Source organism: Carcharhinus amblyrhynchos, chromosome 7, assembly GCF_965287045.1.
Source record: "Carcharhinus amblyrhynchos chromosome 7, sCarAmb.v2.hapA, whole genome shotgun sequence".
Taxonomy (NCBI): Eukaryota; Metazoa; Chordata; class Chondrichthyes; order Carcharhiniformes; family Carcharhinidae; genus Carcharhinus; species Carcharhinus amblyrhynchos.
Window position 1 is genome coordinate 3,980,804 of NC_137330.1, and position 24,821 is coordinate 4,005,624.

Consider the following 24,821-nt stretch of genomic DNA (forward strand, 5'->3'; position numbering starts at 1 on the left):
ATGGAGCACAGTATTCTTGCCCTGCCTGCCACAAGATTCGAAGCAGGTAGGATACGGACTGTGCAAAGGTCCACTGACCTCCAGCGGGATTCTCTGGTCTTGGGGCAAATGTGATTGGAAAAGGCTGACCTGAGGGACAGTCTGATGTGGCCAATCCATCTAACCTGCACATCTCTAGACAAAAAGGGGCAATTTAGTATGGCTAATCCCGCCAATGTAATTTTACCATGGACAATCCACCTAATCTTTGGAATGTGGGAGGAAAGCGGAATACTCAGAGGAAACCCATGCAGACATGGGGAGAACGTACAAACTCCACACAGACTGTCCGGAATTGAACCCAGGTCCCTGGCGCTGAGAAGCTGACATGTAATCAGCCATTGTGACTTTTCCCCAACTGTTTGGCGATCGAATCAGTCATGAGAGTTGAATGAGTCTTTTGTGTTCGTTCTCCCTAAAGGTCAAGATGAAAGGGTGAGGGGGTCACTGTGGCAGGGTACGGGTCACGTCTCTGTGGTGAAGGGTCACGCTGCTGGGGTGAGGGGTCAGTACGGTGGGGTGAAGGGTCACGCTGCTGGGGTGAGGAGTCATTATGGCAGGATAAGGGTTATGTCTCTGTGGTGAGAGGTCACTATGGCGGGGTGAAAGGTCATGTTGCTGGGGTGAGGGGAGGGGTCACTTCGACAAGGTGAGAGGCCATGAATGTGAGAAAGAAATTTGAGCGAGGAAGGTTTCCTTCAGGCCTGACATGCACCACCTCCCCGAGTCAAATAGATACAGTCTCTTTGTCGGTGCGTCTCGAGCTCTCTGCCAACGTCATCCCCTGGTCCGTACGCTCGGCGCTGCTCTGGTACAGCTGGATGAGGGTACTCAGTGACATTGGACAGTCAGCTTGCTTCAGACTCTTGCGCAGGATTCTTATAAACTTCCACTCACAGCGTGATTTCATGGCAAAACTTGGATTCTCCGAGTGAAGGACCTGGAGCAGAGAGAGTGAGAGTGAGAGATAGAGAGAGAAAGAGGGAAAGAAAGAGGCAGAGACAGAAAAAGAGGTAGAGAGAAACAAAGGTCGAGAGAAAGAGATAAAGTGAAAGAAAGAGGCAGAGAGAGAGAGACAGGGAGTGAGAGAGAAGAGATAGAAAATTTCTGAATAAGAGGTAGAGATTTTATATATATAGTGAGAGATAAGGAGTGAAGGAGAGGGAGTGTGAAAGGGATAGTGAGTGAGAGAGAGAGATAGAAATAGAGAGACGAGTGAGACCGAGAGAGATAGAAAATATAGTGAAAGCGAGAGAAACAGAGAGACAGGAAAAGAAAAAGAGAGGGAGAGACAGGAAAAAAGAGAGCAAGACAGAGCCCCTCCCACACTATGTAATTCCTCCTTCCTTCAATCCCCTCTTTCATTCCCTCCTCCCTCATTCACATAACTCACCACGAGTCACGCTTCCTAAGCCTCTCTCGCTCGCTCGCCTCTCAACCCCCAGCCCCTCACCACTCACTCCCCTTCATTCACTTCAATCTCCCTCTGTCCCTCCTCATGCCCTACCCTCTCCCTACCTCATCTCCTCCCTCACTCTCCTCACCTGTCCCACCTTCCCACTCTCCAGTCTCTCAGTCCCTCATGCTCCTTTCATCATTCTGCTGTCCCTCAGTCTCCACCCTCAATCCTTTCCCCATTCCCCCCCACAATCCCTCCCTCGTTCCCCACTCCTTCATCTCCCTCACCTTCGCTTCCCTAACTTCCCATCACTCCTTCCCCTTGCCACTCTCCTCCTCCACCCTTCTGCCCCTCCCATACTTCCCCTCCCTCACTTCCCCTGCCACACTTCTCCCTCCCCAATTCCCCTTCCGTCCCTCACACCCCCTCACTCACCCTCCCACTCCTTCAGTCCCTTCACATCCTCCTGCACCCTCACTCTGCCCATCCTCACTATCCCCTGTCTCACTACCCCCTTGCTTGCTCTTACTCCCTCACTCTGTCACCCCCACCCACTCTTACAGATGACTGCTTGGTCTTCCCCAGTACCCCTCCTATCCAGGCTGCCCCACTTCACCCCTCCCCTCGACCTCTCACTGAAACATTGAAACTAGGATCAGGAGTAGGCCCTTCGAGCCTGCTCCACCATTCATTTTGACCGTGGCTTATCATCGAATTCAATATTCTGATTTCCCCCTTCCCTCCTGTCTCCCCCGATCCCTTTAGCCCCAAGAGCTAGATCTAATTTCTTCTTGAAATCACATAATGTTTTGGCCTCAACTGCTTTCATTGGGAGTGAATCCCACCACCCTCTGGGTGAAGAAATTTCTCCTCGCCTCAGTTCAAAAAGGTTTACTCCCTATCCTCAAACTATAAACCATAGTTCTGGACTCCCCTATCACTGGGAACATTCTTTCTGAATCTAGTCTGTCTAACCCTGTTAGAATTTTATAACTTTCTATGAGATCCCCTCTCATTCTTCTAAAGCACAAGTGAATGTAATACTCATTGACTTAGTCCCTCCTCATATGACAGACCTGCCATCCCGGGAATCAGCCCGTTAAACCTTCACTGCACTCCCTCTAAAGCAAGGACCCCCTTCCTCTGCTGAGGAGACCCAAACTCCACACAATACTCCAGACGTGGCCTCGCCAACAGTTGCAGCGAAACCAGCCCAGCCCGGGCCCAGTCACTCACCTTCACCAGCTTGTTCTCGTATTCTGCAACTTGTTTTGAGACCCACGGGGTTTCAGGAGTGACAGTGGGAGACTGGGCTGTCAGCAAGTGGGGAGCACTGGTTCCACACGGGGCACAGTTGGACTTGCGGACGATCTGGAGGGCCGTCAGAGTCACGTTGACCAGCAAGGCCACTGGTTTCTTGCCGCACCTAGCGTCCAGGCCAACCTGATAGAGGAAGAGGAATTAGATGGGACCAACCAGCTCCAGAGGCATTTCCACAAACGATCCACACAGACAGGAGACAGGAGAGGGGCTGAATGGCCTCCTCCTGTTCCTGTGTGACAGACTCGAGGGGCTGAATGGCCTCCTCCTGTTCCTGTGTGACAGACTCGAGGGGCTGAATGGCCTCCCCCGTTCCTGTGTAACAGACTCGAGGGGCTGAATGGCCTCCTCTTGTTCATGTACAACAGACTCGAGGGGCTGAATGGACCTCCCCCTGTTCCTGTGTAACAGACTCGAGGGGCTGAATGGCCTCCCCCTGTTCCTGTGTAACAGACTCGAGGGGCTGAATGGCCTCCTCTTGTTCATGTACAACAGACTCGAGGGGCTGAATGGACCTCCCCCTGTTCCTGTGTAACAGACTCGAGGGGCTGAATGGCCTCCCCCTGTTCCTGTGTGACAGACTCGAGGGGCTGAATGGCCTCCTCTTGTTCATGTACAACAGACTCGAGGGGCTGAATGGACCTCCCCCTGTTCCTGTGTAACAGACTCGAGGGGCTGAATGGCCTCCCCCTGTTCCTGTGTGACAGACTCGAGGGGCTGAATGGCCTCCTCTTGTTCATGTACAACAGGCTCGAGGGGCTGAATGGACCTCCCCCTGTTCCTGTGTGACAGACTCGAGGGGCTGAATGGCCTCCTCTTGTTCATGTACAACAGACTCGAGGGGCTGAATGGACCTCCCCCTGTTCCTGTGTAACAGGCTCGAGGGGCTGAATGGACCTCCTCCTGTTCCTGTGTAACAGACTCGAGGGGCTGAATGGCCTCCTCTTGTTCATGTACAACAGACTCGAGGGGCTGAATGGACCTCCCCCTGTTCCTGTGTAACAGGCTCGAGGGGCTGAATGGACCTCCCCCTGTTCCTGTGTGACAGACTCGAGGGGCTGAATGGCCTCCTCTTGTTCATGTACAACAGACTCGAGGGGCTGAATGGACCTCCCCCTGTTCCTGTGTAACAGGCTCGAGGGGCTGAATGGACCTCCCCCTGTTCCTGTGTAACAGACTCGAGGGGCTGAATGGCCTCCTCTTGTTCATGTACAACAGACTCGAGGGGCTGAATGGACCTCCCCCTGTTCCTGTGTAACAGGCTCGAGGGGCTGAATGGACCTCCTCCTGTTCCTGTGTAACAGACTCGAGGGGCTGAATGGCCTCCTCTTGTTCCTGTGTAACAGACTCGAGGGGCTGAATGGCCTCCTCTTGTTCCTGTGTAACAGGCTCGAGGGGCTGAATGGCCTCCTCCTGTTCCTGTGTAACAGGCTCGAGGGGCTGAATGGCCTCTTCCTGTTCCTGTGTAACAGACTCGAGGGGCTGAATGGACCTCCCCCTGTTCCTGTGTAACAGGCTCGAGGGGCTGAATGGACCTCCTCCTGTTCCTGTGTAACAGGCTCGAGGGGCTGAATGGCCTCCTCCTGTTCCTGTGTAACAGGCTCAAGGGGCTGAATGGCCTCCTCCTGTTCCTGTGTAACAGGCTCGAGGGGCTGAATGGACCTCCTCCTGTTCCTGTGTAACAGGCTCGAGGGGCTGAATGGACCTCCTCCTGTTCCTGTGTAACAGGCTCGAGGGGCCGAATGGACCTCCTCCTGTTCCTGTGTAACAGGCTCGAGGGGCCGAATGGACCTCCTCCTGTTCCTACGCATCAGGCTGGCGGGCTGGCTGAATGGCCTCACTCTGTTGAGAATGGATTGTAGACGCTGTCCTTTACCGTCACGTTGAGCTGCTCCAAGCCTTTGATGAGCCAGTTGGTTTTGCTAAAGTTCTCTTGATCTTGCCAGAGCTGCTGATGAACAGCCAGCCAGTCCCCCAACAGTAAGGAAAGTGTGGTCCATATACAGAGGGAAGAATTCTAGAGGAGTAAACACCCAGGCGTCAGACACTAGATACCATGGAATTACACAGCGAGAAGATTAGAGCCAAGATATCGGCCAGTCAGACAGGTGTGCAGACTAAAAATGTTTTAGAGGCTTGCAAACCAAAGGATGCCTTAGAGACAGGTCAAACAGTTTTAGGAGAGAAATAGCAAATGGGAATATACTAAGAGGGATAGAGGAAGTGAGAGATCTTGGTGGATAAGTACACAGGGTCCCTGTAGGCAACAGTTCAAGTCACTAACTTTGTAAAGAAGACAGATGGAATACTCTCCTTCATTGAATAGAGTATAAAAGTAAGGATATAACGTTGGAATTGGAGAAAGAACTGGTGAGGCCGCAAAGCTGAAGTATTGCATGCAGTTCTGGTGACCACATTACAGGAAGGACGTAACTGTTTCAGAGAGAATGCAGAGGAGATTTACAACAATGTTGTCAGGGGCTGCAAAAGTGTAGCTATGAGGAGAGACTGGACAGGCTGGGGATATTTTCCTGGAATGTAGAAAGATGAGGGGTGATTTGATGGAGGTGTACAAAATTATGAGGGGCAGAGATTGAGCGGGCAAGATTAAATTGTTTCCCTTGGTGGAGAATTCTAGAGTAAGAAGTCTCACAACACCAGGTTAAAGTCCAACTAGTTTATTTGATAGTAAAACCACAAACTGCCGGAAACGCTGTTCCTTCGTCAGCCATTCACCTGGGGTGGGACGGTGAGTGGTTTGGTGGCGGGAGGGGGGGTTCCTTTCACAGGGGGATTGGTGAGGGGGTCCTTTCTCAGGGGGATTGGTGAGGGGGTCCTTTCACAGGGGGATTGGTGAGGGGGTCCTTTCTCAGGGGGGATTGGTGAGGGGGTCCTTTCTCAGGGGGATTGGTGAGGGGGTCCTTTCACAGGGGGGATTGGTGAGGGGGTCCTTTCACAGGGGGGATTGGTGAGGGGGTCCTTTCACAGGGGGATTGGTGAGGGGGTCCTTTCTCAGGGGGATTGGTGAGGGGGTCCTTTCACAGGGGGGGTTGGTGAGGGGGTCCTTTCACAGGGGGATTGGTGAGGGGGTCCTTTCACAGGGGGGATTGGTGAGGGGGTCCTTTCACAGGGGGATTGGTGAGGGGGTCCTTTCACAGGGGGGGTTGGTGAGGGGGTCCTTTCACAGGGGGATTGGTGAGGGGGTCCTTTCACAGGGGGGATTGGTGAGGGGGGTCCTTTCACAGGGCAGTGGGGTGAGCAGTTGAAGTTGACAATATTAAATGTAAACTCTGACTCATAATGAAAAACGTCTCACTTTGAGATCTTTGAGATTCACCCGGAGCTGCACTCTGTAATTCTTTGGGAACAAATGAACCTGCAAATAAGTAGAAACATTTATTGTGCTATCATATTTAGTACAATATAACCTATATCATTACAGAATATACCATGTCATGTTCAGTACAATAAAATCTTGTTCAGTCCAGACTATATCATATTTGGTACAATCAGGGTTGGCACTGTAGCACAGTGGTTAGCACTGCTGCCTCACAGCGCCAGGGACTCGGGTTCAATTCATGGCTCTGGTCACTGTCTGTGTGAAGTTTGCATGTTCTCCCCGTGTCTGCGTGAGTTTCATTCGGGTGCTCTGGTTTCCTCCCACACTCCAAAGTTCTGCAAGCTTGGCCACGCTAATTTGCCCCTTAGTGTCAGGGGGACTACCTAGGGTAAATGTGTGGGGTTATAGGGATAGGGCCTGGGTGGGATTGTGGTCAGTGCAGGCTCGATGGGCTGAATGGCCTCCTTCTGCTGAGTAGGGATTCTATGATTCCGTGAATAGAATCTGTATCATTACAGACGACAATATCATATTCAGTACAATAAAATCTGCATTATTCTTGAGTTGAACAGGGAGGATGAGAATTGTAGGGGCTGGAAGAAATTACAAAGATAGGGAGCGAGGGAGGCACTTGAACAGGAGGATGACAATTGTAGAGGCTGGAGGAGATTACAGAGATAGGGAGGGAGGTTTTGAAGAGGATGATTTGATAATTAAGGTTTGTGAGACTGGGACTCAGTGTGGGACAGTGAGCACAGATATAAACAGGAGAATGAGAATTGTTAGGGCTGGAGGAGATTACAGAAAAAGGGAGGGAGGGAGCGAGGGAGGGATTTGAACAGGAGGATGAGAATTGTTGGGGCTGGAGGAGATTACAGAGAAAGGGAGGGAGGTTTTGATGTTTTGTTAATTGAGGTTTGTGGGACTGGGAGCCCGTGTGGGTGAGTGAGCATAGGGAGGGGGTGAGGGGTGAGGGTAAGTGAATTATGACACAGGAGCATCAGTTGACATTGATAGTGATCTTTCAATTGTGCCTCAAGAATGCTTACTTACAAATGTGTTGTTCAGAACTGCGGCAGTGTTGTCCACAATATCAGTGCAGTGAGAGTCATTGTTAGCATGAAGGGGAGATATCATCAGAAACATCAAGATCCAAACTGAGGGAAACAAAGAGACGAGGATGAGTTTGGAACTGACAGAGAAATCACTGACGGTGTGTACTACTGACAACAAAACAGCATCAGGAGGTCCATTCAGCCCCTCCAGTCTGTTACACAGTAACAGGACAAGACCCATTCAGCCCTCTCAGGGAGAGGCTGAATTGCTGCCTACATCAATGATATTGTCCAATTCCATCTGCATGCAATTTTGGGTAGGATAAAGGATCAGAAACTCATGGAAGTTAGCCACTGGCAATTCTCTGATTAAAATCTAAACCTCTATGTTGTCCCCCATCAAACAGTCCCAGGACAGTTACAGCACGGGGTTAGATACAGAGTAAACCTCCCTGTACATTGTCCCCCATCAAACACTCCCTGGACAGTTACAGCAGGGAGTTAGATACCGAGTGAAGCTCATTCGACACTGTCCCTATCAAACACTCCCAGGACAGGTACATCAAGGAATTAGATACAGAATAAAGCTCTCTCGACACTGTCCCCATCAAACATTCCCAGGACAGGTACATCAAGGAATTAGATACAGAATAAAGCTCTCTCGACACTGTCCCCATCAAACATTCCCAAGACAGGTACAGCACGGGGTTAGATACAGAGTAAAGCACGGGGTTAGATACAGAGTAAAGCATGGGGTTAGATACAGAGTAAACCTCCCTCTATACTGTCCCCATCAAACACTCCCAGGTAGAGCACAGGAATAGAGATAGAGTAAAGTTTGCTCTAGATTGTCTCTATCAAACACTCCCAAGACAGATACAGCATGGAGTTATATACAGAGTGAAGCACGGGGTTAGATACAGAGTAAAACACGGGGTCAGACCCAGAATAAAGTGCGGGGTTACATACAGAATAAAACATAGAAATAGATACAGAGTAAAGCTCCCTCTACACTGTCCCATCAAACACTGTAAGAAGTCTGACAACAGCAGGTTTAAGATTTATTTGATAGTAAACTCACAAGCTTTCGAGGTTTGCCCCCCAACCCCCACCGCCAGGCGAACGGAGAGTACCGGCCTCAGATAGAGCACACAACAGCCCAAGTTCCGCACACATGAGGACGGTCTCAACAGGGATCTTGGGTTCATGTCACACTATCTGTAACCCCCGTGACTTGCCTGGCTTTGCAAAACCTCACTTACTGTACTGTCTGGAGACAAAACACATCTCTTTAACCTGTGCTCAATGCTCCTTCCACTCACATTGTTGGCCACTTTAAGACTTGAATAGCAGGTTAAGTGTGAAGATTTGCATTCTAATCAGTAATCTGTAAACTGTCTGTGCTGTTGTGTGCTTTATCTGAGGCCAGTACTCTCCATTTGCCTGGTGGGGAGGCAAACCTCGAAAGCTTGTGAGCTTACTATCAAATAAATCGGTTGGACTTAAACCTGGTGGTCAGACTTCAAATGTGTTTACCCCAGTCCAACGCCAGCATCTCCACATCATCAAACACTTCCAGGGCAGGTACAGCACGGGGTTAGATACAGAGTAAAGCCCTCTCTCTCTACATTGTCCCCCATCAAACAGTACAGGGTTAGATGCAAAGTAAAGCTCCCTCTATACTGTCCCATCAAACACTCCCAGGACAGGTACAGCATGGAGTTAGATACAGAGTGAATTATGGGGTTAGATACGGAGTAAGGCATTGGTTAGATACAGAATATAGCATGAGGTTAGCTATAGAGTAAAGCTTGAGGTTAGATACAGGGTAAAACACAGGGTTAGATACAGAGTAAAGCAAGGGGTTAGATATAGAGTAAAGCACAGGATTAGATACAGAGTAAAATGTGGGATTAGATACAGAGTAAAGCGCAGAATTAGATATAGAGTAAAGCATGGGGTTAGATACAGAGTAAAGGATGGAGTTAGATACAGAGTAAAACATAGAATTAAATACAGAGTAAAGTGTGGGTTACATACAGAGTAAAGCATGGGCTTAGATACAGAATAATCTCAATCTCCCTCTTTACTGTCCCCATCAAACATTCCCAGGACAGATACAGCAAGGGGTTAGATGTAGAGTAAAGCACGGGGTTAGATACAGAGTAAAGCACAGTGTTAGATACAGAGTAAAGCACAGTGTTAGATACAGAGTAGAGCACAGCATTAGATACAGAGTAAAGCACAGTGTTAGATACAGAGTAAAGCACAGTGTTAGATACAGAGTAAAGCACGGGCTTAGATACAGAGTAAAGCACAGTGTTAGATACAGAGTAAAGCACGGGGTTAGATACAGAGTAAAGCACGGGGTTAGATACAGAGTGAAGCACAGCGTTAGGTACAGAGTAAAGCACAGTGTTAGATACAGAGTAAAGCACAGCGTTAGATACAGAGTAAAGCACAGTGTTAGATACAGAGTAAAGCACGGGGTTAGATACAGAGTAAAGCACGGGGTTAGATACAGAGTAAAGCACAGCGTTAGGTACAGAGTAAAGCACAGTGTTAGATACAGAGTAAAGCACGGGGTTAGATACAGAGTAAAGCACAGTGTTAGATACAGAGTAAAGCACGGGGTTAGATACAGAGTAAAGCACAGTGTTAGATACAGAGTAAAGCACGGGGTTAGATACAGAGTAAAGCACAGTGTTAGATACAGAGTAAAGCACGGGGTTAGATACAGAGTAAAGCACGGGGTTAGATACAGAGTAAAGCACAGCGTTAGGTACAGAGTAAAGCACAGTGTTAGATACAGAGTAGAGCACAGCATTAGATACAGAGTAAAGCACAGTGTTAGATACAGAGTAAAGCACAGTGTTAGATACAGAGTAAAGCACGGGGTTAGATACAGAGTAAAGCACGGGGTTAGATACAGAGTAAAGCACAGCGTTAGGTACAGAGTAAAGCACAGTGTTAGATACAGAGTAAAGCACGGGGTTAGATACAGAGTAAAGCACAGTGTTAGATACAGAGTAAAGCACGGGGTTAGATACAGAGTAAAGCACGGGGTTAGATACAGAGTAAAGCACAGTGTTAGATACAGAGTAAAGCACGGGGTTAGATACAGAGTAAAGCACGGGGTTAGATACAGAGTAAAGCACGGGGTTAGATATAGAGTAAAGCACGGGGTTAGATACAGAGTAAAGCACAGTGTTAGATACAGAGTAAAGCACGGGGTTAGATACAGAGTAAAGCACGGGGTTAGATACAGAGTAAAGCACGGGGTTAGATACAGAGTAAAGCACGGGGTTAGATACAGAGTAAAGCACAATGTTAGATACAGAGTAAAGCACAATGTTAGATACAGAGTAAAGCACAGCGTTAGGTACAGAGTGAAGCACAGTGTTAGGTACAGAGTGAAGCACAGCGTTAGATACAGAGTAAAGCACAGTGTTAGATACAGAGTAAAGCACGGGGTTAGATACAGAGTAAAGCACAATGTTAGATACAGAGTAAAGCACAGTGTTAGGTACAGAGTGAAGCACAGCGTTAGATACAGAGTAAAGCACAGTGTTAGATACAGAGTAAAGCACAGTGTTAGATACAGAGTAATTTGGGGTTGATATACTGTCCACCATGTCGATTTGGAGATCACACACCTCTCATGACTTCCATCTTCCTTGGCGCAGTTGTTTTTCTCTCTGCCAGTCGTGTCTCTCTGTCTCTGCGATGCCTGAATGTCTCTCTCTCTTGCTGAATATTTGTATTTGTATGTGTGTGTGTGTGTGTGTGTGTGTGTATGTCCCCTTCTCTGCCTCCAGGATGTTGGTTTTCACACCTTGCTCCTAAAATATAATTTCATGACCAGATCATTATCTCTCGTGTTGAGGCCATTCTCCCCTCAGTTCTCGGAAAGTGTTATCTGATTCATTCTGCCCTCCCCTACTGATCCCTCAGCCTGTGGTGTGTGCCTTATTTTCCAATTCCCCACATCCGCTCAGCATCATTTCTATCTTGCTTGCGTTGCCCAAGACAGCCTCTCTCTCAGCTCCCCTGCTGATAAGACTCCCTATCTACATCTTTGTCACACATCCACGTAAACATTGGTCCTTTAGAGGACAAGAAGGGGGATGTAATAACTGGAAATGAGAAAATGGCTGAGACATTGAACAGATATTTTGTCTTGGTCTTCACAGTGGAAAACACAAATAACATGCCAAATATTGATGACAGGAGGGCTATGGCAGGTGAGAACCTAGAAACTATCATTATCACAAAAAATGTAGTCTTGGGTAAGTTAATGGGGCTAAAGGTAGACAAGTCTCCTGGTCCTGATGCATCCCAGGATACTAAAAGAGGTCACGGGAATAATAGCAAATGCACCCATGGTAGTTTACCAAAATTTGCTGGACTCTGGGGTGGTTCCCGCAGATTGGAAAATAGGAAATGTGACGCCACTGTTTAAAAAAGAAGGTAGACAAAAGTATAGACCAGTTAGTTTAACTTCTGTGGTAGGGAAAATGCTTGAATCTATCATCAAGAAAGAAATAGCGAGACATTTGGATTGAAGTTGTCCCATTGGTAAGACGCAGATGGTTTCATGAAGGGAAGGTCATGTTTGACTAATTTGGTGGAATTCTTTGAGAACATTACATGTATAGTGGACAATGGGGATCCTGTGGAAGTGGTGTATCTGCATTTCCAGAAGGCATTTGACAAGATGCCGCACCAAAGACTGTTACATAAGATAAAGTTATATGGTGTTGCAAGTAATAGCATGGATGGAGGATTGGTTAACTAACAGAAAGCAAAGAGTGGGGGTAAATGGGTGTTTTTCTGGTTGGCGATCAGTGACTAGTGGTGTGCCTCAGGGATCAGTGTTGGGGCCGCAATTATTTACAATTTACATAGATGATTTAGAATTGGAGACCAAGTGTAGTGTATCAAAATTCGCAGATGACACTAAGATGGGTGGCAGAGCAAAGTGTGCAGAGGACGCTGAAAGCCTGCAAAGGGGTATAGATAAACTAAGTGAGTAGGCGAGGGTCTGGCAGACGAAGGACACTGCTGGTAGATGTGAGGTCATCCATTTTGGTAGGAATAATAGCAAAATGGACTATTATTTAAATGGTAAAAATTTGCATCATACTGCTGTGCAGAGGGACCTGGGTGTCCTTGTGCAGGAATCACAAGGAATTGGTTTACAGATGCAGCAGGTAATTAAGAAGGCAAATGGAATTTGTCCTTCATTGCTAGAGGGATGGGGTTTATAAACAGCGAGATTATGTTGCAGCTGTATAAGGTGCTGCTGAGGCCACACCTGGAGTACTGTGTACAGTTTTGTTCTCTTTACGTGAGAAAGGATATACTGGCACTGGAGGGGGTGCAGAGGAGATTCACTAGGTTGATTCCAGAGTTGAGAGAGTTGGCTTTTGAGGAGAGACTGAGTGGATTGGGGCTTTACTCATTGGAATTCAGAAGAATTAGGGGAGATCTTATAGAAATATATAAGATTATGAAGGGAATAGATAAGATAGAAGCAGGGAAGTTGTTTCCACTGGCGAGTGAAACTAGAACTAGGGGGCATAGCCTCAAAATAAGGAGAAGCAGATTTAGGACTGAGTTGAAGAGGAACTTCTTCACACAAAGGTTTGTGAATCTGTGGAATTCCCTGCCCAGTGAAGCAGTTGAGGCTACCACACTGAATGTTTTTAAAGCAAGGATAGATAAATGTTTAAACAGTAAAGGAATTAAGGGTTATGGTGAGCGGGCGGGTAACTGGAGCTGAGTCCACAAAAAGATCAGCCGTGATCTTATTGAATGGTGGAGCAGGCTCGAGGGGCCAGATGGTTCTTATGTACTTATGTATCTGTCCTCGGCTTGTTCCCAGCGAAGCCTGACATCAACTGGAGCGGCAGCCCCTCGTTTTCCCATTTTTGCTTTCTGTAGCCTTCAGGACATGACATTGAATTTAACAACCTTGCAGCCCGAACCCTCCCCTCTATTTCCAAAGGTATATAAGTGTACTTCTGTTTGTCTTGCACAGAGCACTCACCCTTGTTTTACAATTAGCACATTCCTTTATGTCACTATTATTACCGTCTTTAGTCTTTAACAATACGATTAACACCCATAGGAACATGGGAATCAGGAGCAGAAGTTGGCAATGCGGCCCTACCAGCCTGCTCCGCCATTCAATCAGACCACCTGTCCCTGGTCTCAGATCATGACATAGAAATGCTGGTGTTGGGCTAGGGTGGGCACCGTAAGAGGTCTGACAACACCAGGTTAAAGTCCAACAGGTTTATTTGGAATCACAAGCTTTTGGAGCTCTGTTCCATCAGGAGTGGACTCACACGATGAAGGAGCAGAACTCCAAGTGCTCCAAATAAATCTGTTAAGACTTTAACTGGTGTTCTGGTCTCAAATCCACCTCCCTACCTGTACTCCATATCACTTTAACCTGTTTTTTTTCAATCAGAAGCATATCTATCTCTTGATTCAGACTCCACTGCATTATAGGACAGTGAGTTCCACAAATTCATCAGCCCTACTCCCTTTGTTTCATATCCAGGACATTGTCCTCCCATCTCTCCTGAGCTCCGTCTATCTGGAGATCCAAGGACGGTACATCTACAGGTTCCCCTTTATCCACAGCACATGTTATTCCTTCAAACAAATCTCATCAGTCAGTGAAACATCATTTGCCTTTCATAAAACCATGATGATTCTTCCCGATCATTTTGAGTGTCCAGCTAGACAATCAAATCTAACAACTTCCCCACGACAGATGTCAACCTAACAGTTTTCTGTGTGCTGCCTCACTCCTTTCCTGAGTAGAGGGGTCACATTTGCTCATTTCCAGTGGAAACTCCCAGGACCTATTGAATTTTGGAAAATTAATACCACCGCATCTATTACCTCATTAGCTACCTCTTTAAGACCCTAGGACCAAATCCTTTAGGACTCAGAGATTTCTCAGTCCCTGACTCTATCACTTTGTTCAATACCACTTCCCTAGCGATTGGAATTTCATTCAGTCCCATCTCCTGATTTACTGCTATTACTGGAAAGCTTTCTTGTATTCTATTGTATTCCATTATGGTGGCACAGTCGTTAGCCCTGCTGTTATACAGTGCCAGGGACTCGGGTTCAAATCTGGCCTTGGGTGAAAATCTGTGTGGAGTTTGCATGTTCTTCTGTGTCCTCCTGGATTTCATCGATCATAGAATCCTACAGTGCAGAAAGAGGCCATTCGGCCCATCAAGTCTGCACAAACCACAATCCCTCCCAGGCCCTATCCCCATAGCTCTACATATTTACCCACTAGCCCCTCTAACCTATGCATCGCGGAACACTAAGGAGCAATTTAGAATGGCCAATCAACCTAGCCCGCACATCTTTGGACCGTGGGAGGAAACCGGAGCACCCGGAGGAAACCCACGCAGACACAGGGAGAATGTGCAGACTCCACACAGACAGCAACCCGAGCCGGGATTCGAACTCAATTCCCTGGAGCTGTGAAGCAGCAGTACTAACCACTGTGCTACTGTGCCACCCACCATTTCTTCCAGGTGCTCCAGTTTCCTTCCACACTGCAAAGATGTTCAGGTTGGGTGGATTGACCATGTAAAATTGACCCTTTGTATCCAAGGATGTGCAGATTAGGTGGATTAGGGATTATGGGGATCGGGTGGGCAGGCAGGGGAATGTGTGGTCCTGGGTAAGATGCTGAGTTGGTGCAGTCCTGATGGGCCAAATGGCCTCCTTCTGCATCGTAGTGACTCTATGATTTATCCCTGACACCAAGCTGGGTGGGTGGCTAAGCTGTGAGGAGGATGTGGAGATGCTTCAGTGTGACTTGGACAAATTGAGTGAGTGGGAAATGCAGGATAATGTGAATCAACGTGAGGTTATCCACTTCGGTAGCCAAAACGGTAAGGCAGATTGTTATCTGAGTGGAGAAGAGAATGTGCAACGAGACCTGGGTGCCCTTGTGCACCAGGTAAGCTGCAAATTGAATTGATTTATTATTGTCAGCTGTGTTGGGATACAGTGAAAAGTATTGTTTCTTGCGCACTATACCGACAAAACTCACCATTCATAGAGCATATAGGGGAGAAAGAAAGGAGAGCATTCAGAATATATTAGTTACTGATGGGTTGCAGAGAAAGGTATATGATAGGACCATGCAAAAGTCTGATGGCAGCAGGGAAGAAGCTGTTCTTGAGTTGGTTGGTGCTTAATCTCAGACTTATGTATCTTTTCCCTGATGGAAGAAGGTGGAAAAAAATATGTCCGGGGTGTGTGGGGCTCTTGATTATGCTGGCTGCTTTCTCCAAGTAACAGCAAGTATAGACAGAGTCAACGGATAGGAAGCTGGTTTGAGTGATGGTCAGGGCTGCATTCACAACCCTTTGTAGTTTCTTGCAGCTTTTGTCAGAGCATGTACAGAAGGCTGTGAATAAGGCCAATGTATGCGGCCTTCATAGCAGGAGGATTTGAGTACAGGAGCACAGATGTCTTGTTGCAATTTTAACAGGCTCTGGTGAGGCCAAACCTGGAATATTGTGTGCAGTTTTGCTCTCCTTAGCTGAGGAAGGATGTTCTTGCTCTCGAGGGAGTGCAGAGAGGTTTTCCAGACTGATTCCTGGGATGGCGGGACTGACGTACGAGGAGACATTGAGTCAATTAGGATTGTATTTGCTGGAGTTCAGAAGATTGAGCGGGGTGATTTCATAGAAACCTACCAGAGTAAGGGCACGGTGGATGTTCCCGATAGTGGGGACATCCAGAACCGGGCTCCCAGTCTGAGGATACAGGGTAGATGGTTTAGGACAAAGATGAGGAGTAATTTCTTCACTAGTCAGCCAATGGAATTCAGTACCATAGAAAGCAGAAAACATTGTATGTTTTCAAGAAGAAGTTAAATATGGCATTTGGGGTGAAAGGGATCAAAGTATATTAGGGTGGAAGATGGGATCAGGATATTGAGTTGCATGATTAGCCATGATCATATTGAATGGCGGAGCAGGCTTGAAGGGCTGAACAGCCTCCTCCTGCTCCTATTTTCTATGTCTCTATTTTAGTCCACCTCCTCGTCAATGATATAAAACTTATCACATTTCTTCCTCTTGTTATTACACATACACTTCTGCCCCTGCACTCGTTTTAAGAATTTTTCCCCTTAGTTTATGTTGTCTCTACATGATCTTCCCACCAAAATGAATCAGCTCACACTCCTCCACACTGAATGTCATCTGCCACCTATCTGCCTACTCCAGCTTCTCTCTTTTGAAGTTCTACACTTTCTTTGTCACAGTTTATAATACTTCCATGTGCGAACTTTGAAATTGTGCCCTGCCCACCACAATCCAGGCGATTAAATTGTATTAGGAAAAGCATGGGTCCCAGTACCAACTACTGGGGACATATCTTCCTCCAGCCCAAAAATACATCCATTGATCATTTATCTCTGCTTTCTATTATTCAGCCAATTTTCTATCCAAATTGCTGTTGTCCCTATTATTCCATGAGCTATAGCTTTGCTGATAAGTCTGTTATAAAGACATAGAAGTTTACAGCATGGAAACAGGCCCTTTGGCCCAACCTGTCCATGCCACCCTTATGTTTTAAACCCCTAAGCGAATCCCAATTGCCCGCATTTGGCCCATATCCCTCTATATCTATGTAACTATCTAAATGCTTTTTAAAAGACAAAATTGTGTCCACCTCTACTACTACCTCTGACAGCTTGTTCCAGACACTCGCCATCCTCTGTGTGAAAAAATTGCCCCTCTGGACACTTTTGTATCTCTCCCCTCTCACCTTAAACCTACACCCTCTAATTTTAGACGCCCTTTGGGAAAAGATGTTGACTATCTAGTTGATCTGTGTCCCTCATTATTTTAAAAATCTCTATAAGATCGACCCTCAGCCTCCTACACTCCAGAGAAAAAAGTCCCAGTCTACCCAGCTTTATAACTCAAACCATCAAGTCCCGGTGGCATCCTAGTAAATCTTTTCTGCATTCATTCTAATTTAATAATATCTTTTCTATAATAGGGTGATCAGAACTATACACATATTCCAAGTGTGGCTTTACCAATGTCTTCTACAACTTCAACAAGATGTCTCAACTCCTGTATTCAATGTTCTGACCGATGAAACCAAGCATGCTGAATGCCTTCTTCACCACTCTGTCCACCTGTGACTCCACTTTTAAGGAGCTATGAACATGTACCCCTAGATTTCTTTGATCTGTAACTTTTCCCAACGCCCCACCATTAACTGAGTAAGTCCTGCCCTAGCTCAATCTACCAAAATGCATCACCTCGCGTTTATCTAAATTAAACTCCATCTGCCATTCGTCAGCCCACTGGCCCAATTGATCACGATCCCATCGCAGTTGGAGATAATCTGTTGTGTGGCACTATATCGACTGCCTTCTGTAAGACAAGTACACCACATCAACAGCGTTATCTTCATCAACCCTTTCTGTTACCCTCTCAAAAATCTCCAACAAGTTAGTTAAACACCATTTCTCCTTTAGAAATCCATGCGGGCTCCTCCTAACCTTCAAAGTGTGCAGAAATTGTTCAGTTTGGAAGCATCATAAAGCGCAAAGAGGACAGTGCACAACTTCAAAAGGACAGAGACAACTTGATGGCGTGGGCTGATAGATGGCAGATGACATTCAATGCAGAGAAATGGGAGGTGATATACTCTGGCATGAAGAACATTTTCCCACCCTATTATAAATGCTGTCACAAGCGATTGTTTGTAGAAGTTTCCCCACCACGGAAGTTAAACTGCAGTTGCCGGCTTATCCTTGCTTCCTTTTTTGAATAAGTGTGTAACATTTGCAATTCTCCAATCCTCTGGTACTGATCCCCTGCCCCACCCCCTTCTTCCAAATCTAGGAAAGATTAGAAACTGATGGCCAGTGCCTCTGCAATTTCCACTCTCAGTTCATTCAGTAAACCTTTGGTGCATCTCACCCAGTCTGGCTGACTTTCAACTCACACACACTCTCTCTTAGACACACACACACACACGCACTCTAACACACACACACACACACACACTCTAACACACACTCACACACACTCTCTCTAAAACACACACGCACACACAAACACACACTCACACACACACTCACAGACACACACACTCTAACACAGACTCACACACACACTCTCTCTAACACACACACACTGTAACACACACTCACACACACACAGTAACACACACACACATACACACACACTCTCTAACACACACACACTCTCTCTAACACACACACACACATACACACATACTCTCTAACACACACACACACACATACACACACACTCTCTCTAACACACACACACACTCTCTCTAACACACACACACATACACACACACTCTCTAACACACACACACACACATACACACACACTCTCTCTAACACACACACACATACACACACACTCTCTAACACACACACACACACACTCTGTCTAACACACTCATACTCTAACACACACTCACACACGCACACAAACTAACACATACACACACTCTAACACTCTAACACACACACGCACACACTCACACTCTAACACACACTCACTCACATACACACATACACACACATGCACACACACACACTCACTCACACACACACACTCTAACACACACTCTACACACACTCACTCACACACACTTTAACTCACACTCACTCACACACACACTCTAACTCACACACACACTCTAACACATTCACACACACACACACACACACTCTAACACACACACACACACACACTCTAACACACACTCACTCACACGCACACACACATCCATACACTAACACACACACACTCTAACACACACTCACTCACACATGCACACACATAGAAACATACATATACGAATACATTCGCACTCTCAGACATTCATTTACATACACAATTGGCATGAATACACACTCACACATACGCACAAACATCCTCACAAACACATACACACACTCTCATGTATACACATTCACATGCACAGACACACACTCCGACACAGCTTCATATACACACACACACTCACTCAAACACTGTCGCGCACACACACACACACACACACACACACACACACACACACACACACACACACACACACACACAGAGAAAAACTGAGATAGAAACAAAGAGAGAGAAATAGAGAGACAGAGAGAAAAAATCCAGAGAAAGAAACAAAAGAAACAGAGAGAGAGAGATGAAGAGACAAAGACACAGACGTCAAGTTTTTACAAAGATGCAAGAAAGCAGACAAGATACCAAAAGGACTACAGATCACGAACCCACTCAGGTCAACCTACATCACAGACTATGCTGAGAGACTTTGCCATCGCACCTCTTTCACACTCCTCAACCACCTCATACACCAGCTCTACAGCAAACACCGCATACTGGAAACCAAGATAGAATACATATTCTCAACTTGCACTCAGGTTGCAGACCAGCTGCAAAACTCTGCCAAGCAGATGAGATAAAGAAACTACACCATCTCCACGCACACCAAGAACAGGAAACTTGAGAAACTCGGCATCACCACCAGCAACAACCAAGCCTCCCCCGGCACCACAGTAGAAAACAGTACCACCGCAGGGAATTCTATCGTTAACTTGTTGGCCTACACACTTCAACCAGATGAAATCGAAGTTCTCAGCCGAGGGCTCAATTTCTGCTCCACCACCAAAATGGACCCCATCAGTCTCGCAGCAGACACAGAGGAATTCATCGGGCGAATGAGGCTGCGGGAGTTCTTCCACAAACCCCAAGAGGCCAACAGCGAATTCAATGAGACAGCCAATGAACTGGAACAGCCGACAGAGAGATCCGCAGTGCAGCGACCGAAGAGGAAAGAGTCCAATTGGACTCCTCCAGAAAGCCGTTGCCCTCAATGAGCATGTCTGCCCAACCCATCAGGAGGTGCGTTAACACCAGATTCATCAGCCGCACTCACAAGATAGCCCCGAACATCACCCAAGCACAAGCAAAACCATCTGCACTCTCAAGGCCAACTGCAACATTGTCATCAAACCAGCAGACAAAGGAGGGGCCATCATCGTACTGAACAGAACGGATTACTGTAAAGAAGTGTACCGACAACTAAACAATGAGGAACACTACAGACAATTACAGACAATTACCCACAGATCTGATCAAAGAACTCACCCGTCAACTCAACACTCTGATCAAGACCTTTGATCCGGATCTTCAGAGCACCCTCCGTGCTCTCATTCCACGTACTCCCTGCCTTGGAGATCTCTACTGCCTCCCAAAGGTACACAAGGCAAACACACCTGGCCGTCCCATTGTATCAGGCAATGGGACCCTGTGCGAGAACCTCTCCGGCTACGTCAAAGGCATCCTAAAACCCATTGTACAAAGAACCCCCAGCTTTTGTCATGACTACAGACTTCCTACGGAAACTCAGCACACATGGAGCAGTTGAACCAGGGAGACTCCTCGTCACAGTGGATGTCTTGGTGCTCTACTCCAACATCCCCCATAACGATGGCATTGCTGCGACTGCCTCAGTACTCAATGCTGACAACTGCCAGTTTCCAGATGCAATTTTACAACTCATCCGCTTTATCCTGGACCACAATGTCTTCACCTTCAACAACCAGTTCTTCATCCAGACACACGGAACAGCCATGGGGACCAAATTTGCACCTCAATATGCCAACATCTTCATGCACAGGTTTGAACAAGACTTCTTCACTGCACAGAACCTTCAACTGATGCTATACACTAGATACATCGATGACATTTTCTTCCTCTGGCCTCATGGTGAACAATCACTGAAACATCTATATGATGACATCAACAGCAAGGATATTTTGGCCCTGGAGGGAGTGCAGAGGAGGTTTACTAGGCTGATGCCGGAGTTGAGGGGATTGAGCTATGAGGAGAGGCTGAATAAACTAGGCTTGTACTCGTTAGAGTTTAGAAGAATGAGGGGAGATCTCATTGAGACGTATAAGATGATGAATGGGATGGATAGGATAGAGGTGGAGAGACTCTTCCCGCTCAAAAAAGACAGTAGGACTAGGGGGCACAGCCTCAAGATAAAGGGGAGGCGGTTTAGAACGGAGTTGAGGAGGAACTTCTTCACTCAAAGGGTGGTGAATCTCTGGAATTCTCTGCCCGTTGAAGTGGTGGAGGCTGCCTCGCTAAATATTTTTAAGAAGCGGGTTGATGGGTTCTTGATAGGAGAGGGGATTAAAGGTTATGGGGAGAGGGCGGGAAAGTGGAACTGAGCCACGACAGATCAGCCATGATCTTATTGAATGGCGGGGCAGGCTCGAAGGGCTAGATGGCCTACTCCTGCTCCTATTTCTTATGTTCTTATGTTCTTATCCCACCATCAGACTCACCATGGACTATTCTTCGGAATTGGTCACATTCTTGGACACACACATCTCCATCAAGGACGGTCACCTCAGCACCTCACTGTACTGCAAGTCCACAGATAACCTCACGATGCTCCACTTCTCCAGCTTCCACTCTAAACATGTTAAAGAAGCCATCCCCTATGGACAAGCCCTCCGAATACACAGGATTTGCTCAGATAAGGAGGATTGCGACAGACACCTCCAGGCGCTGAAAGATGCCCTCATAAGAACAGGATATGGTGCTCTTCTCATCGATCAACAGTTCCGATGCGCCACAGAGAAAAACCACACCGATCTCCTCAGAAGACAAACATGGGACACAGTGAACAGAGTACCCTTCGTCGTCCAGTACTTCCCCAGAGCGGAGAAGCTGCGCCATCTTCTCCGGAGTCTTCAACATATCATTGATGAAGATGAACTTCTTGCCAGGGCCATCCCCACACCCCCACTTCTTGCCTTCAATCAACTGCACAACCTCAAACAGACCATTGTTTGCAGCAAACTACCCAGCCTTCAGAAGAACAGCGACCACAACACCACACAACCCTGCCACAGCAACCTCTGCAAGACACGCCGGATCATCGACACGGATACCATCATCACACGTGAGAATACCATCCACCAGATACACGGTAAATACCCTTGCAACTCGGCCAACATTGTCTACCTGATACGTTGCAAGAAAGGATGTCCTGAGGCATGGTACATTGGGGAGACCATGCAGACGCTATGACAACGAATGAATGAACATCGTTCAACAATCACCAGGCAAGACTGTTCCCCTCCTGTTGGCGAACACTTCAGTGGTCACGGGCATTCAGCCTCTGATCTTCAGGTAAACATTCTCCAAGGCGGCCTTCACGACACACGACAGCGCAGAGTCGCTGAGCAGAGACTGGTAGCCAAGTTCCACACACATGAGGACGGTCTCAACCGGGATCTTGGGTTCATGTCGCAATACCTGTAACCACCATGACTTGCCTGAAATTGCAAAATCTCACTTATTGTCCTGTTTGAAGACAATACACATCTCTTTAACCAATGCTAATGCGATCTCCACTCACATTGTCTGCAGCTTTAAGACTTGAATAGCAGGTTAGCTGTAAAGACTTGCCTTCTGACGAGTATTCTGTAAACTGTGTGTGTCTTTATATGCCCTTCTCTGTTCAGAACCTTCCACACACCTGACGAAGGGACAGTGTTTCCGAAAGCTTGTGGGATTACTGTCAAGTAACCTGGTGTTGTGAGACTTTTTACTGTGTTTAGCCCAGTCCAACGTTAGCATCTCCACATCTGAACTAGTATACAGGGTTCAGTCATTGGCAAAGAGGAATAGTCTCCGAAGAAGAGGGATTGATGGAAAAAGAGAGTGACCAATGAAGGAAAAGATTGTTTGTGGAGAGAGAGGGAGAGAGAGCGAGATGGACAGTGAGTTGAATAGAGAGTAAGACCGGAGGGGAATGTACAGAGTGGCAGACTGCAGTGGCGAGAAGGTGGAGATGGAGGGACAAGAGTGAGTGAGACAGGAAGAAAGAGAGAGTGCATAGGGATTGCGAGAGGGTGTGCAGGGACAGAGAGAAGAACTGAGAATGAGAGTGAGAGAGGCAAAGACTGGAGGAGAGACAGAGGGAGGAAGTGAATCAGTGTGTGAACACACAGTCCAAGGAATATTAAACTCTCTCACCACACTGTGCAGAGGAGCAGAAATTCCTTGTTCCCAGAAGCCAAAACTTGAAGTACGCTGGCAGGAGACAATGTGCTCTCTTGTCTCTCTCTGTCTCTGTCTCTCTCTCTCTGTCTCTGTCTGTCTCTCACACACACACTGTCTGTCTCTTTCTCTCTTGATCACTCTCTATCTGTCTCTCTAAACTTTTCCTGTCGCTTTCTCTATCCCTCTCTGTCTATCATTCTCTGTCTCTCTCGCTGTCTCACTATATATCTCCCTCTCTCCTGCTGTCTCTCTTTCTCTCTGTGTCTATCTCTTTCTTTGTTGATCTCTCTGTCTATATCTCTCTCTCTCCCACTGTCTGTCTCTCTCTCTGTCTATACCTCTCTCTCTTCCACTTTTTCTCTCTCTCTCTCTTTCTATTTCTCTCTATCTCTCTCTCTCTCTCAATCTCTCTCCGTCTCTGTCTGTCTCTCTGACTCTGTCTCTCTCCCTGTTTCTCTCATTGTCTCTCCACTTCTGTCTCTCTATTCCTCTCTATCTGTAACTCCCTATCTCTGCCCACTACACAGCTGCCATTGGGAATCTTCCAACATGGAAAGTTTCACATGACAATGAATGTGTGTGTTTGTGTGTGTGTGTGTGAGAGAGAGAGAAAGGCCCACCCTCATACTGCAGCTAGTTCCCTCTGTAAACAGAGCCTCACCTGCTCACTATCTTGGCTGCCTCCCCCCACCCTCCCCCCCCAACCCCTTGACTGTCCCCATCTTCCCCCCATGTTGGACTGAGACATTGATGGTAGTTCTCAGATGCTCATGGACTCTCCGTCTCCCTCTTTCAACAATTCTGCACCTTGAATATTACTCCGTGACTCTCTCCGCCCCGTCTCTGTCTCTCTCTCTTTCCCTCTTTCTTTATGTGTCCCTCTGTCTGTCTCTTTGGCTCTCTCTCTCTCTCTCTGTCTCCCTCTGCCTGTCTCTCTTTCTCTCTCTCTGTCTCCCTCTGTCGTCTCTCTCGCTGTCTGTCTCTCTCTCTCACTTTCTATCTCTCTCCTCTTTGTCAATTTCTCTGAATCTGTCTCTGTCTCTTAGTCTGTCTCTCTGACACACACACACTTTATTTCTGTCTCTCCCTTTCCCATTTTGTCTCTTTTCCCATCTCTCTCTTTGTCTCGCTTTCTTTATCTTTCTCTGTCTCTCTCTCTCTAAATCTCTCCGTTCTCTGTCTCTTCCTCTGCCTCTACCCCTCTCCCATTTTGTCTCTTCTTTGTTTCTCTCCGTATGTGTCTGTCTTTCTCCTTGAATCTCTCTCTGACTCTCTGTCTCTCCCTCTCTTTTTCTCCCTCTCACTCTCTGTCTCGTTCTCTCTCTCACACTCACCTGCTCTCTCTCTCTCACTCTGTCTCCCTCTCTATCTAAATCTCTCTCTGATTCTTCCTCTCTCTCTGTCTCTCTCTCTCTCCCACACTGTCTATGCCTCTCCCTCTACTTTTCTCTCTCATTCACTTGCTCTCTCTCTCTCTCACTCTCTCTCTCAATCCCTCTTTGATCCTGTCTCTGTAC

At 47.1% G+C, this 24,821-nt stretch overlaps 1 protein-coding gene across 1 annotated transcript; it reads right to left on the reverse strand.

The window, feature by feature from the left end:
• Positions 1-766: 766 nt before the first annotated feature.
• Positions 767-23,383, reverse strand: LOC145345313 (uncharacterized). Its single transcript, XM_080193129.1, has 7 exons — positions 23,278-23,383; positions 10,810-10,995; positions 7,152-7,255; positions 6,075-6,134; positions 4,635-4,775; positions 2,675-2,881; positions 767-979 (listed from the first exon to the last, which is right to left on the reverse strand). Exons 2-7 carry the CDS (start codon positions 10,823-10,825, stop codon positions 767-769), a joined length of 741 nt encoding a protein of 246 aa, XP_080049255.1. The 5' UTR covers positions 10,826-10,995; positions 23,278-23,383.
• Between the last annotated feature and the right edge of the window lie 1,438 nt (positions 23,384-24,821).